The following is an 18,979-nucleotide window of genomic DNA, read 5'->3' as shown; positions in this document are numbered from 1 at the left end:
ATGAAAGTGAAAAGTGAAAGTGAAGTCGCTCAGTCGTATCTGACTCTTAGCGACCCCATGGACTGCAGCTTTCCAGGCTCCTCTGTCCATGGGATTTTCCAGGCAAGAGTACTGCAGTGGGGTGCCATTAATTCCTTGCCTTCCAAGATTCATCAAACACAACTTTCTTTGTGTTCATGTACTACTTTGTATCCTTCTGACCATAAGGACTTTACACAAGCTAATCCCTTTGCCTGCTACTAAACAACTCATAAATCTTATCTCCTACTTTTTTTCCTCAAGGGTCTTTCTCAAATCTTCAAATCTAGATCAGGTATTACAGTAAATGCTAAAACTTTCCACCCTGCCTTGTTAAATGTATCAAAACTTCCCATTTTTGCGTGTTTTGGTTAATATATAGTTGCACTGTGAGGGCAAAGGTTGTGTGTTTTTGTTTTTGTTTCCATTTTTCTTTTCATATCTGATACCTAGCACAACATGATGAAGAAGATGGACTTTCTTTTAATGTTTGTTGAATATGTGAAAAAGAGAAACGACTCATTCTGTGTCCAGTTTTAAGTAACACTATGGATTTGCATCAATCTTACAGAAATTTCTGACTTGAATTTTCAATAATTTACTCAAGCCAAATGCCTTCACAGTCATTTTTTGGAAATATGCCCAATTTCCATCAATTTGCAACATTTTAATATATTTCAGTCAGTCAGTTCAGTCACTCAGTCGTGTCTGACTCTTGGTGACCCCATGAATTGCAGCACGCCAGGCCTCCCTGTCCATCACCAACTCCCGGAGTTCACTCACACTCACGTCCATCAAGTCAGTGATGCCATCCATGCATCTCATCCTCTGTCGTCCCCTTCTCCTCCTGCCCCCAATCCCTCCCAGCATCAGGGTCTTTTCCAATCAGTCAACCCTTCCCATGAGGTGGCCAAAGTACTGGAGTTTCAGCTTTAGCATCAGTCCTTCCAAGGAACACCCAGGACTGATCTCCTTTAGAATGGACTGGTTGGATCTCCTTGCAGTCCAAGGGACTCTCAAGAGTCTTCTCCAACACCACAGTTCAAAAGCATCTTTCTTCTGTGCTCAGCTTTCTTCATAGTCCAACTTTCACATCCATACATGACCACTGGAAAAACCATAGCCTTGACTAGACAGACTTTTGTTGGCTAAGTAATGTCTCTGCTTTTCAATATGCTATCTAGGTTGGTCATAACTTTCCTTCCAAGGAGTAAGCGTCTTTTAATTTCATGGCTGCAATCACCATCTGCAGTGATTTTGCAGCTCCAAAAAATAAAGTCTGACACTGTTTCCACTGTTTCCCAGTCTATTTCCCATGAAGTGATAGGACCAGATGCCATGATCTTCGTTTTCTGAATGTTGAGCTTTAAGCCAACTTTTTCACTCTCCACTTTCACTTTCATCAAGAGGCTTTTTTGTTCCTCTTCACTTTCTGCCATAAGGGTGGTGTCATCTGCATATCTGAGGTTATTGATATTTCTGCCGGCTGCTTTTCAATATACTATCTAGGTTGGTCATAACTTTCCTTCCAAGGAGTAAGCGTCTTTTAATTTCATGCTGCAATCACCATCTGCAGTGATTTTGGAGTCCCCAAAAAGTAATGTATTGGGGGTTGTTTCATTTAATTTAAAAAATGGCAATCCTCATTTACAGTCTACTTGAAACATTTCTGTTATTTTTTCATCTGTTTGTCTTGGACTTTCTCAATGTTTGCTTTCCTTTTGGCCTCCACCTTCCAATTGTTTGCCTTTTCTCTCTGAGTCAATTTTTATATGTTAAAAAATTGATACTTTTGACCCCAGACACACAAACATACAAACTTTAACATAAAAATTCTGGCCTTTCATAAACACAATTGTATTTGCCTAACAGCCATACATCAATTCATAGAATATAAATTTGATGAAGACCCTGTGTCTATTTTGTTTCCTGATATATCCTTAGCTTCTTAACAACATATCTGGAACATAGAAGTACTCAATAAAATATTTGCTGAATAAATAAACTTTTACATAAAGCATTATTAAACAATGGCAAAAATATGTCCTAAAATAATTTTTATTATTCTCTTCTGTAACAGAGAGATTATTCCTCAATAAAATCCTGTCCCAAAAGTAGGGATGACAATGATTTATCCATATAACTTCCTGTAACTTTCTAAAATATCTAGCTGCTACATTTTTTTCATTTGAGTTTTAGTGGTAATTTCTGAAATCATATGCAAAAGTAAATGCCTTTAAGGTACTACTTTATACTTCCAAATGAGGGTTTAAAGAAAGTTCAGAGACACAGATGTATAGAACAGTCTTTTGGACCCTGTGGGAGAGGGAGAGGGTGGGATGATTTGGGAGAATGGCCTTGAAACGTGTATAATATCATATAAGAAATGAATCACCAGGCTAGGTTCGATGCAGGATACAGGATGCTTGGGGCTGGTGCACTGGGATGACCCAGAGAGATGGTATGGGGAGGGAGGAAGGAGGGGGGTTCAGGATTGGGAATACGTGTACACCCATGGCAGATTCATGTTGATGTATGGCAAAACCAATACAGTATTGTAAAGTAAAAGAAAAAAGAAAAAAAAAAGAAAGTTCATAAGTTTTGGTGGACAAGGATGAGCTGTCATTCATATAGAGGACCATAACATAGAGACCACTGCCACAATGAAAGTCTTAATTATCATATTCTTCATTGTGTGATACACTTTCACCCCACATTTTAACATCTCTAAGTTGAAATCCATCTAATAATCAATGGAGTTGCTTAGTTTAATTAGTAACATTTCATTCTTCTTCTTATTATTATTGGCATATAAAATAAGCCATGTTTCAAAATATCTGGTCTTTTCAATTCAGTTAAATCCTTTCATGATCATAGTATCCAAAACAGAGGTTTTGGTAAGAAAAGAGAAAAGAATAAACTAAAATGGTGAGGAGTGAAGTGGACAAGAAAATCTAGGAGGAATAAAAGGGGAAAAAAAGTACCAACCAGAAGAGGATTACTATGAAGGCTGTGAGGATGTCTAATACTATGCTTCAGAGTACTTTTGAAATGAGAGTCCTTATGTGAAATCTTTCAGCCAGACAAAGCTTCCTAATGGAGCAGTGGCTGTGAGGAGACAGAGCACCCCAGGTGTAACAATTAGCACAAAACATCTTCTGAACACTGGCAGAGGACCCCAGACATCCAGAAAGGCAAACCAGTGTCCTTGGAATGAGGCCATGAATCTCTTTGGGTGTTCTTGGCTGTTGAGAGCTGTTTCACCATTAATCTAGAGGTGTTGTCTTCTGTGCAGTGTGGCCTGAGAAGTCTTGATGCTATTGTAAGGAGTCAGGTCTGAATTCCAGAGGCAGGAGACTTAAACCTAGGACTTTGGACCTTCAGAGAACTCCTCACCACATGGAACATTAATAGACAAGAGCCCACCCAAAGTGCTCCAACTCAGCACAGACCAAGCGCCACCCAAGAGCCAGCAAGCTATAGTTCGGGATGCCCCATACCAATCCTTCAGCAAAACATGAGCACGACTCTGCACATCAACAGGCAGTCTGCCCAAATCCATACTGAACCCATAGATACCCCAAAACACACTACTGGACACAGCACTACCCCCCAGAAAGACAAGATCCAGCTCCATCCACCAGGACAGAGGCACAAGTCCCTCCAACCAGGAAACCTTCACAAGACACTTCTCCCAACCTACCCATGGGGGATAGACTCCACAATTAAGAGGAACTAGAACCTTCCAGCCTGCAGAAAGGAGACCCCAAACTCAATAAATTAAACCAAATGAAAAGACAGAAATACACAGCAGATGAAGGAACATGCTACAAAGCTACAAGACAAAACAAGCGAGGCAGAAATAGGTAGTCCACCTGAAAGAGAATTTAAAATAATGATAGAAAGATGATTTAAAATCTTGAGAGCACAATGGAGGCACAGATAAGTAGACTGGAGGTAAGTTCAAGAAGATGCAAGAAATGTCTAACAAGGACTAGAAGAATTACAAAATAATCAACAATGAACAATGAATAACTGAGCATGAAAATATACTGGAGGGAACCAACAGCAGAGTAACTGAGATGGAAGAATGGATAAGTAAGCTGGAAGATGGAATGGTGGAAATACCTGAAGCAGAGTAGAAAAAAAGAATAAAAAGAAGTGAGGACTGCCTCAGAGACCTCTGGAACAACATTAAGCATCCCAACTTTCAAATCATAGGTGTCCTGGAAGAAGAAGACAAAAGGAAAAGGCATGAGAAAATATTTGAGGAGATTACAATTGAAGGTTTCCCTGAAATGGGAAAGGAAATAGCTACCCAAGTTCAGGAAGCCCAGAGTCCCATACAGGATAAATCCAAGGAGAAACACCAAGACACATATTAATTAAACAAATGAAAACTGAACACAAGAACAAATATCAAAAGCAGCAAGGGAAAATCAACAAATAACATACAAGAGGACCCCCATAAAGCCAACAGCTGACCTTTTTATGTCAAATGATGAAAGCAGAAAAAACTACAACCAAGATTATTTTATTCAGCAGGGATCTCATTTAGATTTGAAGGAGAAATCAAAAGCTTTAAAGACAAACAAAAATTAAGAGAATTCAGAACCACCAAACCAGTTCTTCAATAAATGCTAAAGGAACTTCTCTAGACAAGAAACATAAAAAGAAAGGCTTATAAAAACAAATCCAAAACAATAAAGTAAATGGTAACATGATGATACTTATCAATAATTACCTTAAATGTAAATGGGCTAAATGTTGCAACCAAAAGACACAGATTGGCTGAATGAATACAAAAAGAAGACCCCTATGTATGCTGTCTACAAGAGACCCACCTGAGACCTAAGGAGACATACAGACAGAGAGTAGGGAGCTGGAAAAAGATAAATCATACAAATGGAAATCAAAAGAAAGCATGAGTAGCAATATTCATATCAGATAAAATAGACTTTAAAATAAAGACATTTATGAAACAAAGAAAGACACTACATAATGATCATAACTGACATATTGTTAGCCAGACTCATCAAGAAAAAAAGGGAGAAGACTAAAATTAATAAAATTAGAAGTGAAAAAGGAGGAGTTATAACAGAAAACACAGAAATACAAAGGATTGTAAGATCCTACTATGAGCAACTATATCCCAATAATACGGACAACCTGGAAAAAATCGGCAAATTCTTAGAAAAGTATAGCCTTCCAAAACTGAACCAGGACAAAATAGAAAATATGAATAGGCCAATTACAGACACAGAAATCAAAACTATAATAATAAAAAAAATCTTCCAGTAAACAAAGACTCAGAGACCTTCAAAGGTGAATTCCAGCAAAAGTTTAGAGTTAACACCTATCCCACTCAGACTCTTCCAGAAAATTTCAGAGGGAAGAAAACTCCCAAACTCACTCTATGAGACCAGTAGCATGCTAATGCCAAAACCAGACAAATATGCCACAAGAAAAGAAAATTATAGGCCAATATCACTGATGAACATTTATGCAAAAATTTTCAACAAAATTCTAGCAAACAGAATTCAACAGCACATTAAAAAGATCATGAATCATTACCAAATGGGCTTTATCCCAGGGATGTAAGGATTCTTCAACATATGCAAATCAATCGATTTGAGACACCATATTAACAAACTGAAAGATAAAAATCCTACGATTATCTCAATAGATGCAGAGAAAACTTTTGACAAAATTCAGTACCAATCTATGATAAAACTCTCCAGAAAGTAGGAACAGAAGCAACCTACCTCAAGATAATAAAGGCCATATATGACAATTCCACAGCAAATATTATTCTCAATGGTGAAAAATTTAAAGCATTTCCTCTAAAATCAAGAACAAGACCAGGGTGCCCACTCTTGCCACTCTTGTTCAATGTAGTTTTGGCAGTCCTAGCCACAGCAATCAGAGAAGGAAAAGAAATAAAAGGAACTAGATTGGAAAAGAAGTAAAACTCTCACTGTCTGCAGATGGCATGATTCTTTACAAAGAAAACTTTAAAGATGTCACCAGAAAATTACTAACACTAATCAATGAAAATAGCAAAGTCAAAGGATACAAAGTTAATACACAGAAATCGCTTGCACTCCTATACACTAACAATGAAATATCAGGAGAAATTAAGGAAACAATCACTTTCACCATTGCGGCAAAAAGAATAAAACACCTAGGAATAAACCTACCTAAAGAGACAAAGTACAGACATCAGTTTGCCAACAAAGGTCTGTATAGTCAAAGATATGGTTTTTCCAATAGTCATGTACTGATGTGAGAGCTGGACCATAAAGAAGACTGAGTGCCAAAGAACTGATAGGCAATTCCTATCAAACTATCAATGATATTTTTCACAAAATTAGAACAAATAATTTTACAATTTGCATGGAAACATAAAACACCTCAAATAGCCAAAGCAATCTTGAGAAAGGAGATTAGAGCTGGAGAAATCAATCTGCCTGACATCAGACTATACTACAAAGAGACAGTCTTCAAGACAGTATGGTACTATCACAAAAAAAGAAATATAGACCAATGGAACAAGATAGAAATCCTGGAGAAAAATCCATGACCTATGGGGGCCTTATCTTTGACGAAGGAGGCAAGAATATACAATGGAGAAAAGACAGTATCTTCAATAATTGGTACTAGGAAAGTTGAGGAACGACATGTGAAAGAATGAAATTAGAACACCTCTTAACACCATACACAAAAATAAACTCAAAATGGATTAAAGACCAAAAAATATAAAACTTTTAGAGGAAAATTTAGGCAGAACACTCCTTGACATAAATGACAGCAAGATCGTCTATGACCCACCTCCTAGAATAATGGAAATAAAAGCCAAATAAACAAATGGGACCTAATTACACTTAAAAACTTTTGCACAATGAAGGAAACTATAAGCAAGGTGAAAAGACAACTCTCAGAAAGGGAGAAAATAATAACAAATGAAACAGCTGGCAAAGGATTAACTCCAAAATATACAAGCTGCTCATGTGGTTCAATACTAGGGAAACAAACTATCCAGTCTAAAAACGGGCAGAAAAAACTAAACATACCTTTTTTCAAAGAAAATGTACAAATGGCTAACAAACACATGAAAAGATGCTCAACACTGCTTATTATTAGAGAAAGGCAGATCAAATCTACAATGAGCTATCACCTCATACCAGTGAGAATGGCCACCATCAAAAAATCCACAAACAAGAATTGCTGGAGAGGATGTGGAGATTAGGGAACTCCCTTACATTGCTGATAGGAATATAAATTGATACAGCCACTACAGAGATTCCTTAAAAAACTAGGAATAAAATCACCATTTGACCAAGCAATATCACTTCTAGACATATACCCTGAGGAAACCAAAACTGAAAAAGACACATGTACCCCAATATTTATTGCAGCACTGTTTACAATAGCTAAGATGTGGAAGCAACCTAGATGTCCATCAACACATGAATGGATAAAAAAGCTATGGTACATATATACAATGGAAACTACTCAGCCATGAAAAGGTACATATTTGAGTCAGTTCTAATGAGGTGGATGAACCTAGAGCCTATTATACGAGGGAAGCAGGTCAGAAAGATAAAAACAATATCATCTATTAATGCATATAAATGGGATCTACAAAGATGGTGCTGATGAATCTATTTGTAGGGCAGCACTGGAGATGCAGACATAGAGAACAGACTTATAAACAAGGGTGATGGGAGGAAAGAGAGGGTGAGATGAATGGAGAGATCAGCGTGGAAGCATGTATACTACAGTATGTAAAGTAGATAGCCAATGGAAATTTGCAGTATGATTCAGGAACAAACCGGGGCTCCATAACAACTTAGAGGGGTGGGAAAGGGTGGGAGGTGGGAGGGAGATTCAAGAGGGAGGAGACACATGTACACCTATGTCTAATTTATGTTGATGTATGGCAGAAATCAAACCAGTATTGTGAAGCAATTATCTTTCAATTAAAAATAAAAATAAAATAACTAGGAATAAAACTATCATATGACCCAGCAATTCCACTACTGGGCATATGCCCTCAGGAAAGCATATTGAAAAAGGCACCTGTACCCCAATATGCATTTGAATCAGTTCTAATGAGATGGATGAACCTAGAACCTATTATACAGAATGAACTCAGTTAGAAAGAGAAAGACAAACGCTGAATAGTAGCACATATATCTGGAATCTAGAAAGATGGAACTGATGATCCTATTTGCAGGGCAGCAAGGGAGACACAGACATAAAGAACAGACTTAGGGTCACAGTGGGGGAGGAAGAGGGTTGGAGAGAGTAGTATTAAAACATGTACATCACCATATGTAAAACAGATAGCCAGTGGGAATTTGCTATATGATGCAGGGACCCCAAAGCAGGTGCTCTGTGACAGCCTGGAGGGGTGCGATGGGGAGGAAGGTGGGAGGGAGGTTTAAGAGGGAGAGGACAAATGTACACCTATGGCTGATTCATGCTGCTGTGTGACAGAAACCACCACAATACTGTAAAGTAATAATCCTCCAGTTAAAAACAAAATAAAATGATGAGGAGCAAAGAAATTTAAGTGTTTATCTATCTACCTACTGTAAATATATATAAGTATATATATGTGTGTACAATACATATGCAATATATATATATGCATGTAGTATATATAAAATAGTATAAGCATATATGTAATATATATATATAATGCCATGCATATGGAAATACACAACTTTTATCACCTTATACTGTAATCACTTGTGAATGTCTCTACTTTATTCCCTAAACTCCTTAAGAACAGGACTGGGAATGCATGTACACTCGTGGTGGATTCATGTCAATGTATGGCAAAACCAATACAGAATTGTAAAGTAAAATAAAAAATAAACAAATTTAAAAAAAAAGAAAAAAAAAAGAACAGGACTATGTATTAATCTTCCTTGTATTCCTCAGCGATGGGCATTTAATAGAAGTTTAAATTCATTAAGTACAAGTGAGTTAAATCTAATAGCTTTCTGTTTGACAAATTCATAGCAAATAAAATTTGATGCAATAAATCTGTAAGGTATTTCATAGAAGTACACTAAGTTCTCTGATAAGGAACATTAACTTACTTGGGTTATTTGATTACTCTCTAATTCACTGATGCATTAATTTTCTGAATACAGTAATTACCAAATCAGGAATTACTAATAGATAAATGAATAAAAATCTACTGCCTCAGGGCATTTAACAATTCCCAAGGGCCCTAAAATATTTCTGAAAAATAAACAAAATCTCCAAAAGTTATTTGCTCACTAGCAGAATTAGCCTTGCTAATTGTCACACATGTGAGATAAATTTTTAAGTGTCTCAGTCTTTCAGGAGTCTATAAAAGTGAACACATTATTTCAATTGACACTCTCAATATGGAAAACATACAAACAGTGCAGAGTGATTAATACAAACACATTAATATTGTTCAACCCCAGCATAAACAAATTTAGGAGTAGAATGAAGAAAACATCAGCAAGGCGGGAGAGAGATAATAAAGAATCAGTTATAATCAATCAAGAAAGGGGCCACATCAAGGTTGCCATTTCCAGAGTTCTCTGAATAATAAGAAAGATCATTTTGATCACCCAGTGCGTGGGAAAAATTTTTCCAAATCATGACTATTACCAGGGGAAACAAAAATTGATAATGAAACATACATAGAAAGGAGATTTAGAAGAAACAGGACTTTCAAACTGAAGCGAAATGGAATTCAAGTGGCACTGAATTCCCAGTTCCAGTAGCAGGATAAACGGATTTTTTACTCCGTTTGCTTTTCTGAAAAGTCACTGAACAACTAAGAATGGAAAAACAAAGTAAAACAAGAAAAGTTTTCACAATTCTCACATAGATTTAAACAAATAATTTTACTTGAATGAAGGAGATCTTACCCTGTCTTCCTGCTTAATCTCTACCATTTGTAATTCCATCCAAAACCTTCTCCCCACATCCTAGCACACCTTGGTTTTGCACACTTTCCTTGATCATCCCATATGTAGAATTCCAATAATCTATTTTAGTGCCCTTAGAACAGGTTCTTAGGATGGATTCCCAAGTAAATGAGAGACATGCTTTGGTACCTTTCCTAAAATAATGAGTTGATTTTTCACTGGATTTTAAAATAACGACTAAATAATGTCAAGGTTTTATAATTTTTAATTTGTATGAGAACCTCTCATACCAAGAGGAATTCTGGCACCTAAATGCACTACATAATCTATTTTCAATTTTATTTCCAAGAAGTATTAAATGAAGACTTTTGAGAAATCACCTTACCCAGTGAGTTTGACTGCATGTGTCCGAAACTTTCGATATTTTTCTGAGTCTTCACTTGTGCTGGTAATGTGTCTATATATCCCTGTCTTATAATTGAAGAAATCCTCATGAACTTGCATTATAGCTAAAATAAAACCCAACAAGATAAATGACATGATTTTAAACCATTATCTTAAAAAAAAAAACAAACTTCAGAAATTCTTAAAGAACAGTCAACAAGTAAATTACCAGGGGTAGAATCTAAAAAGGAATTTTGCAGTTCAGCTTAATTTTCTTTCCTACTTAATTGATTCAAACATTTTCTAGTTCCCTTATAGAAGTATCTTTTAGCTACTTAGCATATTACTTAAAGTCACGTTATACATTTAGAACTCGATCTTTTTTGACAGAAGCTCTATTATCAGGAGCTGAATCCTTGAAGGAAACCCACTACAACTCACTGGTGATCACTATTTCTCCATTAACCTTGGGCTTCTCCACCAGTCCCTTAAAATTCCAATTAAGCTATCAGTGAAGGGTGAACCTAACAGGGTTTAAAGTAATTGTCCTTCTTTCTTAGAAGTAAATACAAAAGTTTCCTTGGTACGTTTGAATAAAAAGTAAACCCTTAGCAAAAGAATGCTCTGACAAGATTGCATCCCTCCAGCTTCGGGGAGCTAAGCCAATAGTGTATTCTTTAGAAAGGAAGAGCTTATACTCTTCAGAAAGGAAGAGCTTATATTTTATAAAACTCTTCTTTCTTCCCTCACCTAGATTATTTCTTTTTCTTTTCTGTATTGTAGCTGTTTTATTGAAAGTCTTGAGCAATTTATGGTGAATACTTTAAACTTCTCCTCTAGAAGACATGAATTGAAAGCATTTTTATTTGGGCTAGTTACAAATACCTTGACAATTGTGCACAAAGCTTGTCTTAGTTTGATGTGAATTTTAAATAAAATAAGAAAGAAAGCCACTAACATTTGACAGATCCTAAAATGAAGCTTCTCTTCCAAAGTCAAGCATTACTTTTGATTTCTACTTTTTATTTCGTTTCTTAATGTTGCATGCCTTTTCTGATGGTGTCCAAATATTCATAAAAGAGATGAAATCTTTATTTACTTGAACACATCTTTCCATAGGATGTTAAGAATTTATATAACTGTACTCTGTTCAGCTCTTTGTTTTGTCCTCTTTCCCGCACCTAAACTTCTTTTTAATTCTACAGATTTTAGAAGAATGCACACAGTACTATTTATTCATCATTCTATCACATTTTACATTCTTTTGTAAGGCAAGGGGGAAAAGGCTGTACATTAGCACTGGTAACAACATGCAGACAGCCATGTTGCATCTACTCAAGATGAGGCAACCAGCGCTTATAACTGAGAAAATATTGCTATCGGCAATCTCTTCCATAGAGCTACTGACTCCGTTAGCATTCAAAGCACTAGGAATAAAAAGTACTCTCCAACGCAGAAAAATACCCTCCCCAACTAAAGAAACATGAATGAGATGCCATGACAATTAACTTGAAGATGGATTCTTCCTTGAGTTTCTGACACCAAACAGACCTGATGATCTGACTACATAAGCTACCATAGTGCGATTTTACTTTTGGAAAACCACACAAACTTATTACACTCTACCCACGCACGAGGGTAGGATACTGAGCTGTCTTCTGCTCTTGGTTCAGCCTGGCAGGAGGAAAGTTCTCAACAAACATTGGTTCCATGATGCTGAATAATTTGAACTTCAACTTTATTATTTTCAAATTTTACCTCTTTATTTTTGATTCAGTCTGTAAAATTCATGAATACTTAAGTATCTGACCATTAAATAAACATAAGGTATTCTCAATTTTCAATCATTATGCTGCAGATTTCTTTTAACTGATTAGAAGAATGAGAGAGAAACTTTATTAAACAGTAATATAATGATTTAAAGACTCAAAGAGGTTTAAGTACTTCGACCAAAGTCATTTAAGTAGCAAATGTCAAAGCTGGAATTTCAAATTCAACCTTGATTTCAAATGCCTGGCTTCCTTCAAGTTTATCACACAAACTCTAGTTAATGAAGGATATATTTAAATTACACATTAATTCCCTACTGTTTTTCTAGCCTTCAAAGATTACACAACTGAAAGGAGAAAAAAAATTTCCTTTTATTCGTTTCAGGTTTTGTGTATGGCCCCAGAATTTTAAAAACTGAATTCAGGCCATGTTCAGAATAAGCTTTGGTTTCTCAATAAATGTTAAGTGATGATAAAGATCAATAAAAGTCTTTCCAACACAATTTTAAAATTTGTCATTCCTGTTATCTGTTGAACCAATATTGATTAGGCCAGCATTCAGAAACACAAAAATACATATAACCAATAGTTCCTTGGTTATACATCAAATGTTTTCAATTTAATTTTGGTTTGTTTAACCTAATTATTTTATTTATCAATTCCACTGTATTGATAATATTAATATATTTTTGGACTTTTCAGTATTCACAGCCTGAATTTCTATTTTAGGCCTCACTGGTTTTGTTCTTTCAAACATTTCAAGGTAATATTTAATACTGGAAATATACACTGTGAACTTATTTTTATTCATACCATTGGTGCAAAATAAATTCCAATAGATAAGCAGAGGAACTGTGTATCAGATATAATATCTTCATATTAAATCAAAGGATATTTTATAAATTAATATATGATTTCCTTATTGATTTTAGTTTACTATCCATAACACATTTTCAAAATAGATCAAAATGGAAAGCATTTTATAAAACACAAAAATCATCCTGGTTTATTTGATTTCTTTTGAGCTCATAGGAAAAGGGAAGTGTCTACTTTGTTTCTATTGCTAAACCTTCATTTTTTTACAATCCATTATCTTATCCATTTAAACTGAAGTGAGAAGATTTTTAACACTATGTATGAGTCAAATATAGCTAAACAATCAAACAAGCTCTCAGTATTTCCTGTTTGAATGTCTTTTGGGTCCATGATCACTTTGTATAGACTAAGCTGACTTTCATCCAATGTGTCAATAACATTTGTTCAACAATTCAATTTATGAATGAGTCTGTCTTCTTCAAGAACAAGAGGAGCTAATGAGGCTATTCGGTGAGCATATCTCCTATAATTACATTGGTCTTACAACCGCTGAATCTTTAAGAATTATCTAAAAGCAAAAGATGTCTATCATTTATTAAGCTCTTTATATAGGAGTTAAATGCAAAGTTGTTTATTAAAGGAATAAATAAGACACAATCATATTTCATCCAAGCTTACCTTGTGTGCATGCTAAGCCACTTCAATCAAGTCTGACTCTTTGCGACTCCATGGACTATAGCCTTCCAGGCTCCTCTGTCCATGGGATTCTCCAGGCAAGAATACTGGAATGGATTGCCATGCCCTCCTCCAGGGGATCTTCCCGACCCAGGTATCAAACCCGTACCTCTTATATCTCCTGATTGACAGGTGAGTGCCACCTGGGAAGCCCAAGCTTACCTTGAACTGGTCCATTTTGCATGATTTCTCTCATGATCTCAGTTTCCTGGAGGGAAAAACATCAGTGAACACCGTTATTGTTGTCAGAGTACACTACACCTATTGTTTGGTCTGTGATGTTAGGGGCTGTACAATCAGCTTAGGAATTATGGAACCCAGTGTGCCTTGACAGCTTGCAATTTACTCTTAATCATACTTTGAAATACTTGCATGTGAATCTCCACATTGGTGAATTTGCTAAAGACAAGACACACACATGTTTCATTGACTCTTACCACTGGCAATAATTTTGGAAAGAAGAGAAAATATAACAATTTTTATGGTCAAAGAGAAAAAAATAAATAAAACACTGTTTTATGAGTGGAAAGTAGTGTCATCTCCATTCTTTGGACCGCAACAGTGATCCCAGATGATTATTTTGTGAGGTTCCTCAGTTTTAGCATACAAATATTTCTCTGTTTTCATCCACTGTGTAATGCAACTTTTAGGAATGAAGAAGTTCATTCACATATACACTTTGATTAGAATACATCCCAGAAACTAGGACAGAAACAAATATTAACCCTGCACCAGTCCTCAAGATATTTCCATTTTGATGGAGTAGACAGACAATCACATAACTAATTGCTAAGTAACATAACTATGAAATACTAAGTAACATAACTAATCATGATATACTAAGCTTGATTATAGAGACAAGCACAAATACTGTGGATGCAAACAAAAATGGGACATTAATTCTGCCTAAAAGTCAAGAAAACTTCTCAGAGAAGATGAAGTTTTGACCTACTTCCTTGACATGGAAGTTGGTGGGATAACCACTGCTGTGAGAGGAATCGTCACCCAGCTAAGCAGAAGCAAAGTGGGCCTGGTGCATGTGGGGAGCAGACAGCGGTCAGTTTACGAGGAACATTATGGGCAGATGGGGAATGGGTAGGTTGGCTGGACATGAGTCCAAAAAGCAGTAGATCAGAACCAAGTCATGAACGACCTATACATCATGATAAGAATGTTGAACTGTATTCTACAGATAATTGGAAATCACTGAAGCTTCAAACAGTCTGAAAGTGAGAATGTCTGGGTGACACTGATAAGATGGAGTAAAATTCTCCCAGAATTTTAACATGACAAACTGGAATCCAGGGGAATCTTTTTCCCACCATGACTATTTCCATTTCAAGTATTTGTGGAGTAAGGCAAAGGATGAATAAAATAAGCTAATACCACAAAAAAATCAATGAAAAAAGGTTTGCTTTAGCTTTTATCTGTCAACTAGGTATATATGTATGTATGTATAGGCTTTCCTGGTGGCTCAGTCAACAAAGAATCCACCTGAAATGCAAAAAATGCAGATTCAATCCCTGCGTCAGGGAAATCCCCTAGAGAAAGAAATGGCAGCCCACTCCAGTATTCTTGCATGGAGAATCCCATGGAAAGATGAGCCTGGCAGGATCACAGAAGAGTCCATGGGATTGCAAAAGAGCCAGATCCAACTTGGCAACTAAACCACCATTTACTTTATATACACATATATACATGTGTGTTATATAATAAACATAATTATAAAACTCTATTCCGTTCTATACATCTGTGTCTCTTTTGCTGTCTTGCATAGGTGGTTATCATTACCATCTTTCTAAATTCCATATATATGTGCTAGTATACTGTATTGGAATGGACTTTTAGACTCTGTGGGGGAGGGAGAGGGTGGGATGATTTGGGAGAATGGCATTGAAACATGTATACTATCAGGTAAGAAACGAATCACCAGTCTATGTTCGATACAGGATACAGGATGCTTGGGGCTGGTGCACGGGGATGATCCAGAGAGATGATATGGGGTGGGAGGTGGGAGGGGGGTTCAGGATTGGGAACTCAGGTACACCCATGGCTGATTCATGTCAATGTATGGCAAAACCAATACAGTATTGTAAAGCAAAACAAAGTAAAAACAAAAATTAAAAAATAAATAAAACTCTATTCCCAAGGAAATTTTAAAATTTAAGGCAATCATGTGCACAGATAATATTACAAAGATCAAAAATTATACCCAAATTGGAAGTCATTAATAAACACTTCAATAATATCAAAAATTATATCTGAAAGCATAGTATTATTTTAGAATATACTTGTTTATAAATAGTTTTATTATATAACAATAATAATATATAATAATAATATATAACTATACTATAAATAGTTTTATTAACAGTAGTATATATTTTTGAGAAAGCTAACCACTAAGAAGTCTTGCAATTCAGACTTACATTGGAAGAGACCCTGTATGGAGGAGAACACTGGTAGATCCTATTGGATTTCTCGATGCTGTTGGGACATGGCGTGGTGGCATGCCGTTTTCCCCGTCCATCAGACCTACTTGCCATGGCGCAACCATTGTTGGTAGCATTTTGGTCCTTGAAAAGTGGATAGCACGCATGGGATACCAGTCTATGAGGAGTAAGCAAAGAAGTAAATGTAATACTTAGGAAATGCAGTAATGACCTATCTCCGTACGATTTTACTGATTTACATATCTGTAAATCTTTCTGGCTACTAACATATAAGTTTCAGGACACTGAACATAGTCGTTCAATCATATGAACTCTTTCCCCGCCCCATTCCTATATCTTCATTATAGTTTTTTTCATGGTAAGGCATTTTATTTTAAATATAGCAGTGTGTACATGCCAATCCCAAACTCCCAATCTATCCCTCCCTCTAACCCCTGCCCTCTGGTAACCATAATTTTTTTCTCTAAGCCTGTGAATCTGTTCTGTTTTATAAATAAGCTTATTTGTATCAATTTTTTTTAGGTTCTAAAACCTTGTTCAAATCCATTCTAATAAAGACATTTATCTACCAAATAGAATTTTGTGAAGATGAAAAGCAATGATTAATAAAATAACTCCTTAAGTCTTCATTTATAACTATAATATAAAAAGCCAAATAGATAGCCAAAGAAAATTTGCTGTATGACTCAGAGAACTCAAACTGGAGCTTTGTAACAACCTAGAGGGGTGAGATGGGGAGGGAAAAAGGAGGGAGTTTCAGGAGGGACATATGTATACCTATGGCTGATATTGATGTTTGGCACCAACACAATACTGTGAAGCAATTATCCTTCAATTAAAAATAGATAAGTTTAAAAAGCCAAATTTAATATGAAAAAGAACAAGTTTTATCATATTCAGATGGAGTATTCTGATAAATTATATGTTTTAGAATTAAGTATTTTTACATTTTTATTGTTATAAATACCTTCTCATAGGACTTCAATTATTATGTGCTTATAATTCATGATCCTTCAAGAGAAACTGTATACACTACTACAGTATTGACGTTAATAAGGTAGAAAGTTATCAGATATATACATTATACAAATGATAAAAGAATTTTGGTTTCTGATTTTGAAACTGAACATAGAAAAATACAAATTATTTGGATCCAAGTCTAACACAATTCATTGAGTATGGAAGCAGACGATAAGGAAAATAAAACAGTGAATTTATTTCATGGATAGTTGATGTTCAGCTGGCCATAGAATTACAGTCCTAGGATTGCCTCAAGGAAATTCAACAGTGTGAAAAAAGTGAGAGAATCTGAGTAAGGAGCATGATGAAAGCTAAGCTACTTTCACAAAAGGTACCAGTGGATTACTTGGGGATAATGAGTACTATGGATTGAGGTGTATCACCCTAAATTCATGCCTTTAAGCTCTAATCACCAATGCAATGGCATTTAGAGATGGGAACTTGGAAAGATAATTAGCTTCGTTCTGTGTGCAGTAATATAACTTTATTTAAACCAGTAGTGAAAATATTCACATTCTTGAACAATATACTAGGCTACAAACAAACCATGATTATCAGATCATCCATGAACAAAGTAAGATTATGGACAAAATTTTCAGAAAGAAGAAAGCATATAATTCACATATATATATGAATTAGCACTTTCTTTCCAGAAAATGTTTCCTTATGCTAACTTTTCAAATCTCCCTACAAAACTTCTGCTCCATGTAAGTTTAGTTATTCTGTATTCATTCACTTGTCTCTACTTTTCAAACATTTGTGTGCTTTATTTTCAACCATAGATTTATCTTTCTATGTACAGATTATCTATATTATCTCTATATACAGATATATAGTCATATCAGTATAGACAGATAATTAGCTTTAAATTAAGTCATGAGAGTGGGACCCTCATGCTGAGATTAGTACCCTGATAAGAGGAACAGAGAAGTCTCTCTCTGTAAATGGGGACTCAGTAAGCAGGCAAGCCAAGAGGAGGGGTCTCACCAGAAAGTGATTTGACTTTGAGCACCTTGATTGTGAACTTAGCTTCCAGAAATAAAAACTCTGGTTTAGGCCAGAGTTTATGGTGTTTTGGTACGTTAACCTGAGCAGACTAATACAAGATTTAATTGGCTTTCAATGTTAAGTTATATTTTTAAGCTCCTAAAGGGCTTTAACTTTTATTATAGTAAAATAATACAAACAGAAGCTGACTGAGCACTATTAAATCAGGAAGGTATTAGCCCAAGTTGCCCATTCTAATCATCATCTTATTAGCAAAGTATTAGATACAAATCTTAAAGAACTTTATAAATACATAACACCCAATCTCTTATAGCACACCCAGAGCACTCAGTGGATGAGGAAAGAACACGTGGGCAGCACATACATCAGCTATTAGTTATCAGCTGCTATTTCCTTTGCCAAATAACTCAGCTTTTAAGTAGGTCTTATAGTAAACACAGGGTGCTGCATGGGTATCAGACTACATGAGAATAAAGAAATGCAACCTGCAATCGTCTCGTCAGATGGGATTAATGGTGACAATGATGTTGATGAGTTGAGGCAACTATACAGCATGTCTTTATATCATTCCTCCGGTCTTAGGCTAACTTTCCCCTGGCATCATCTATTAATCTTCCTGGGGAACTAAGAGTCTCAAGATAAGTTCAACTCTACCCCCATTGTGGGACTCTACAACCATTTGGCTCAGAACCACAAGAAGACAATGCTTACTTGTCTCTATTAATTTAGCTAGAAAAGTATACATTTTTTCAAACAGTTGTTTCTGATAGCTTATAACTTCAGTAGATACCAAACAGAGAATATATTTAAATGAAATTCCTGTGTTTATATAGATGTAGCATATATATTTGTA

At 35.7% G+C, this 18,979-nt stretch overlaps 1 protein-coding gene across 1 annotated transcript in view; it reads right to left on the bottom strand.

The window, feature by feature from the left end:
* Positions 1-18,979, bottom strand: part of TINAG (tubulointerstitial nephritis antigen) — a 107,361-nt gene that overhangs the window by 48,205 nt on the left and 40,177 nt on the right. Inside the window, exons 7-9 of the mRNA XM_040249181.1 lie at positions 16,075-16,255; positions 13,808-13,853; positions 10,327-10,450 (exon numbers count right to left, since the gene is read on the bottom strand). Of these exons, the coding sequence (XP_040105115.1) occupies positions 10,327-10,450; positions 13,808-13,853; positions 16,075-16,255 (351 nt within the window). The remainder of the gene's footprint in view (positions 1-10,326; positions 10,451-13,807; positions 13,854-16,074; positions 16,256-18,979) is intronic.

The sequence above is a fragment of the Oryx dammah genome, unplaced genomic scaffold (assembly GCF_014754425.2).
Source record: "Oryx dammah isolate SB20612 unplaced genomic scaffold, SCBI_Odam_1.1 HiC_scaffold_11, whole genome shotgun sequence".
Classification (NCBI taxonomy): domain Eukaryota; kingdom Metazoa; phylum Chordata; class Mammalia; order Artiodactyla; family Bovidae; genus Oryx; species Oryx dammah.
This window is presented reverse-complemented; position numbering and strand designations above follow the sequence as displayed.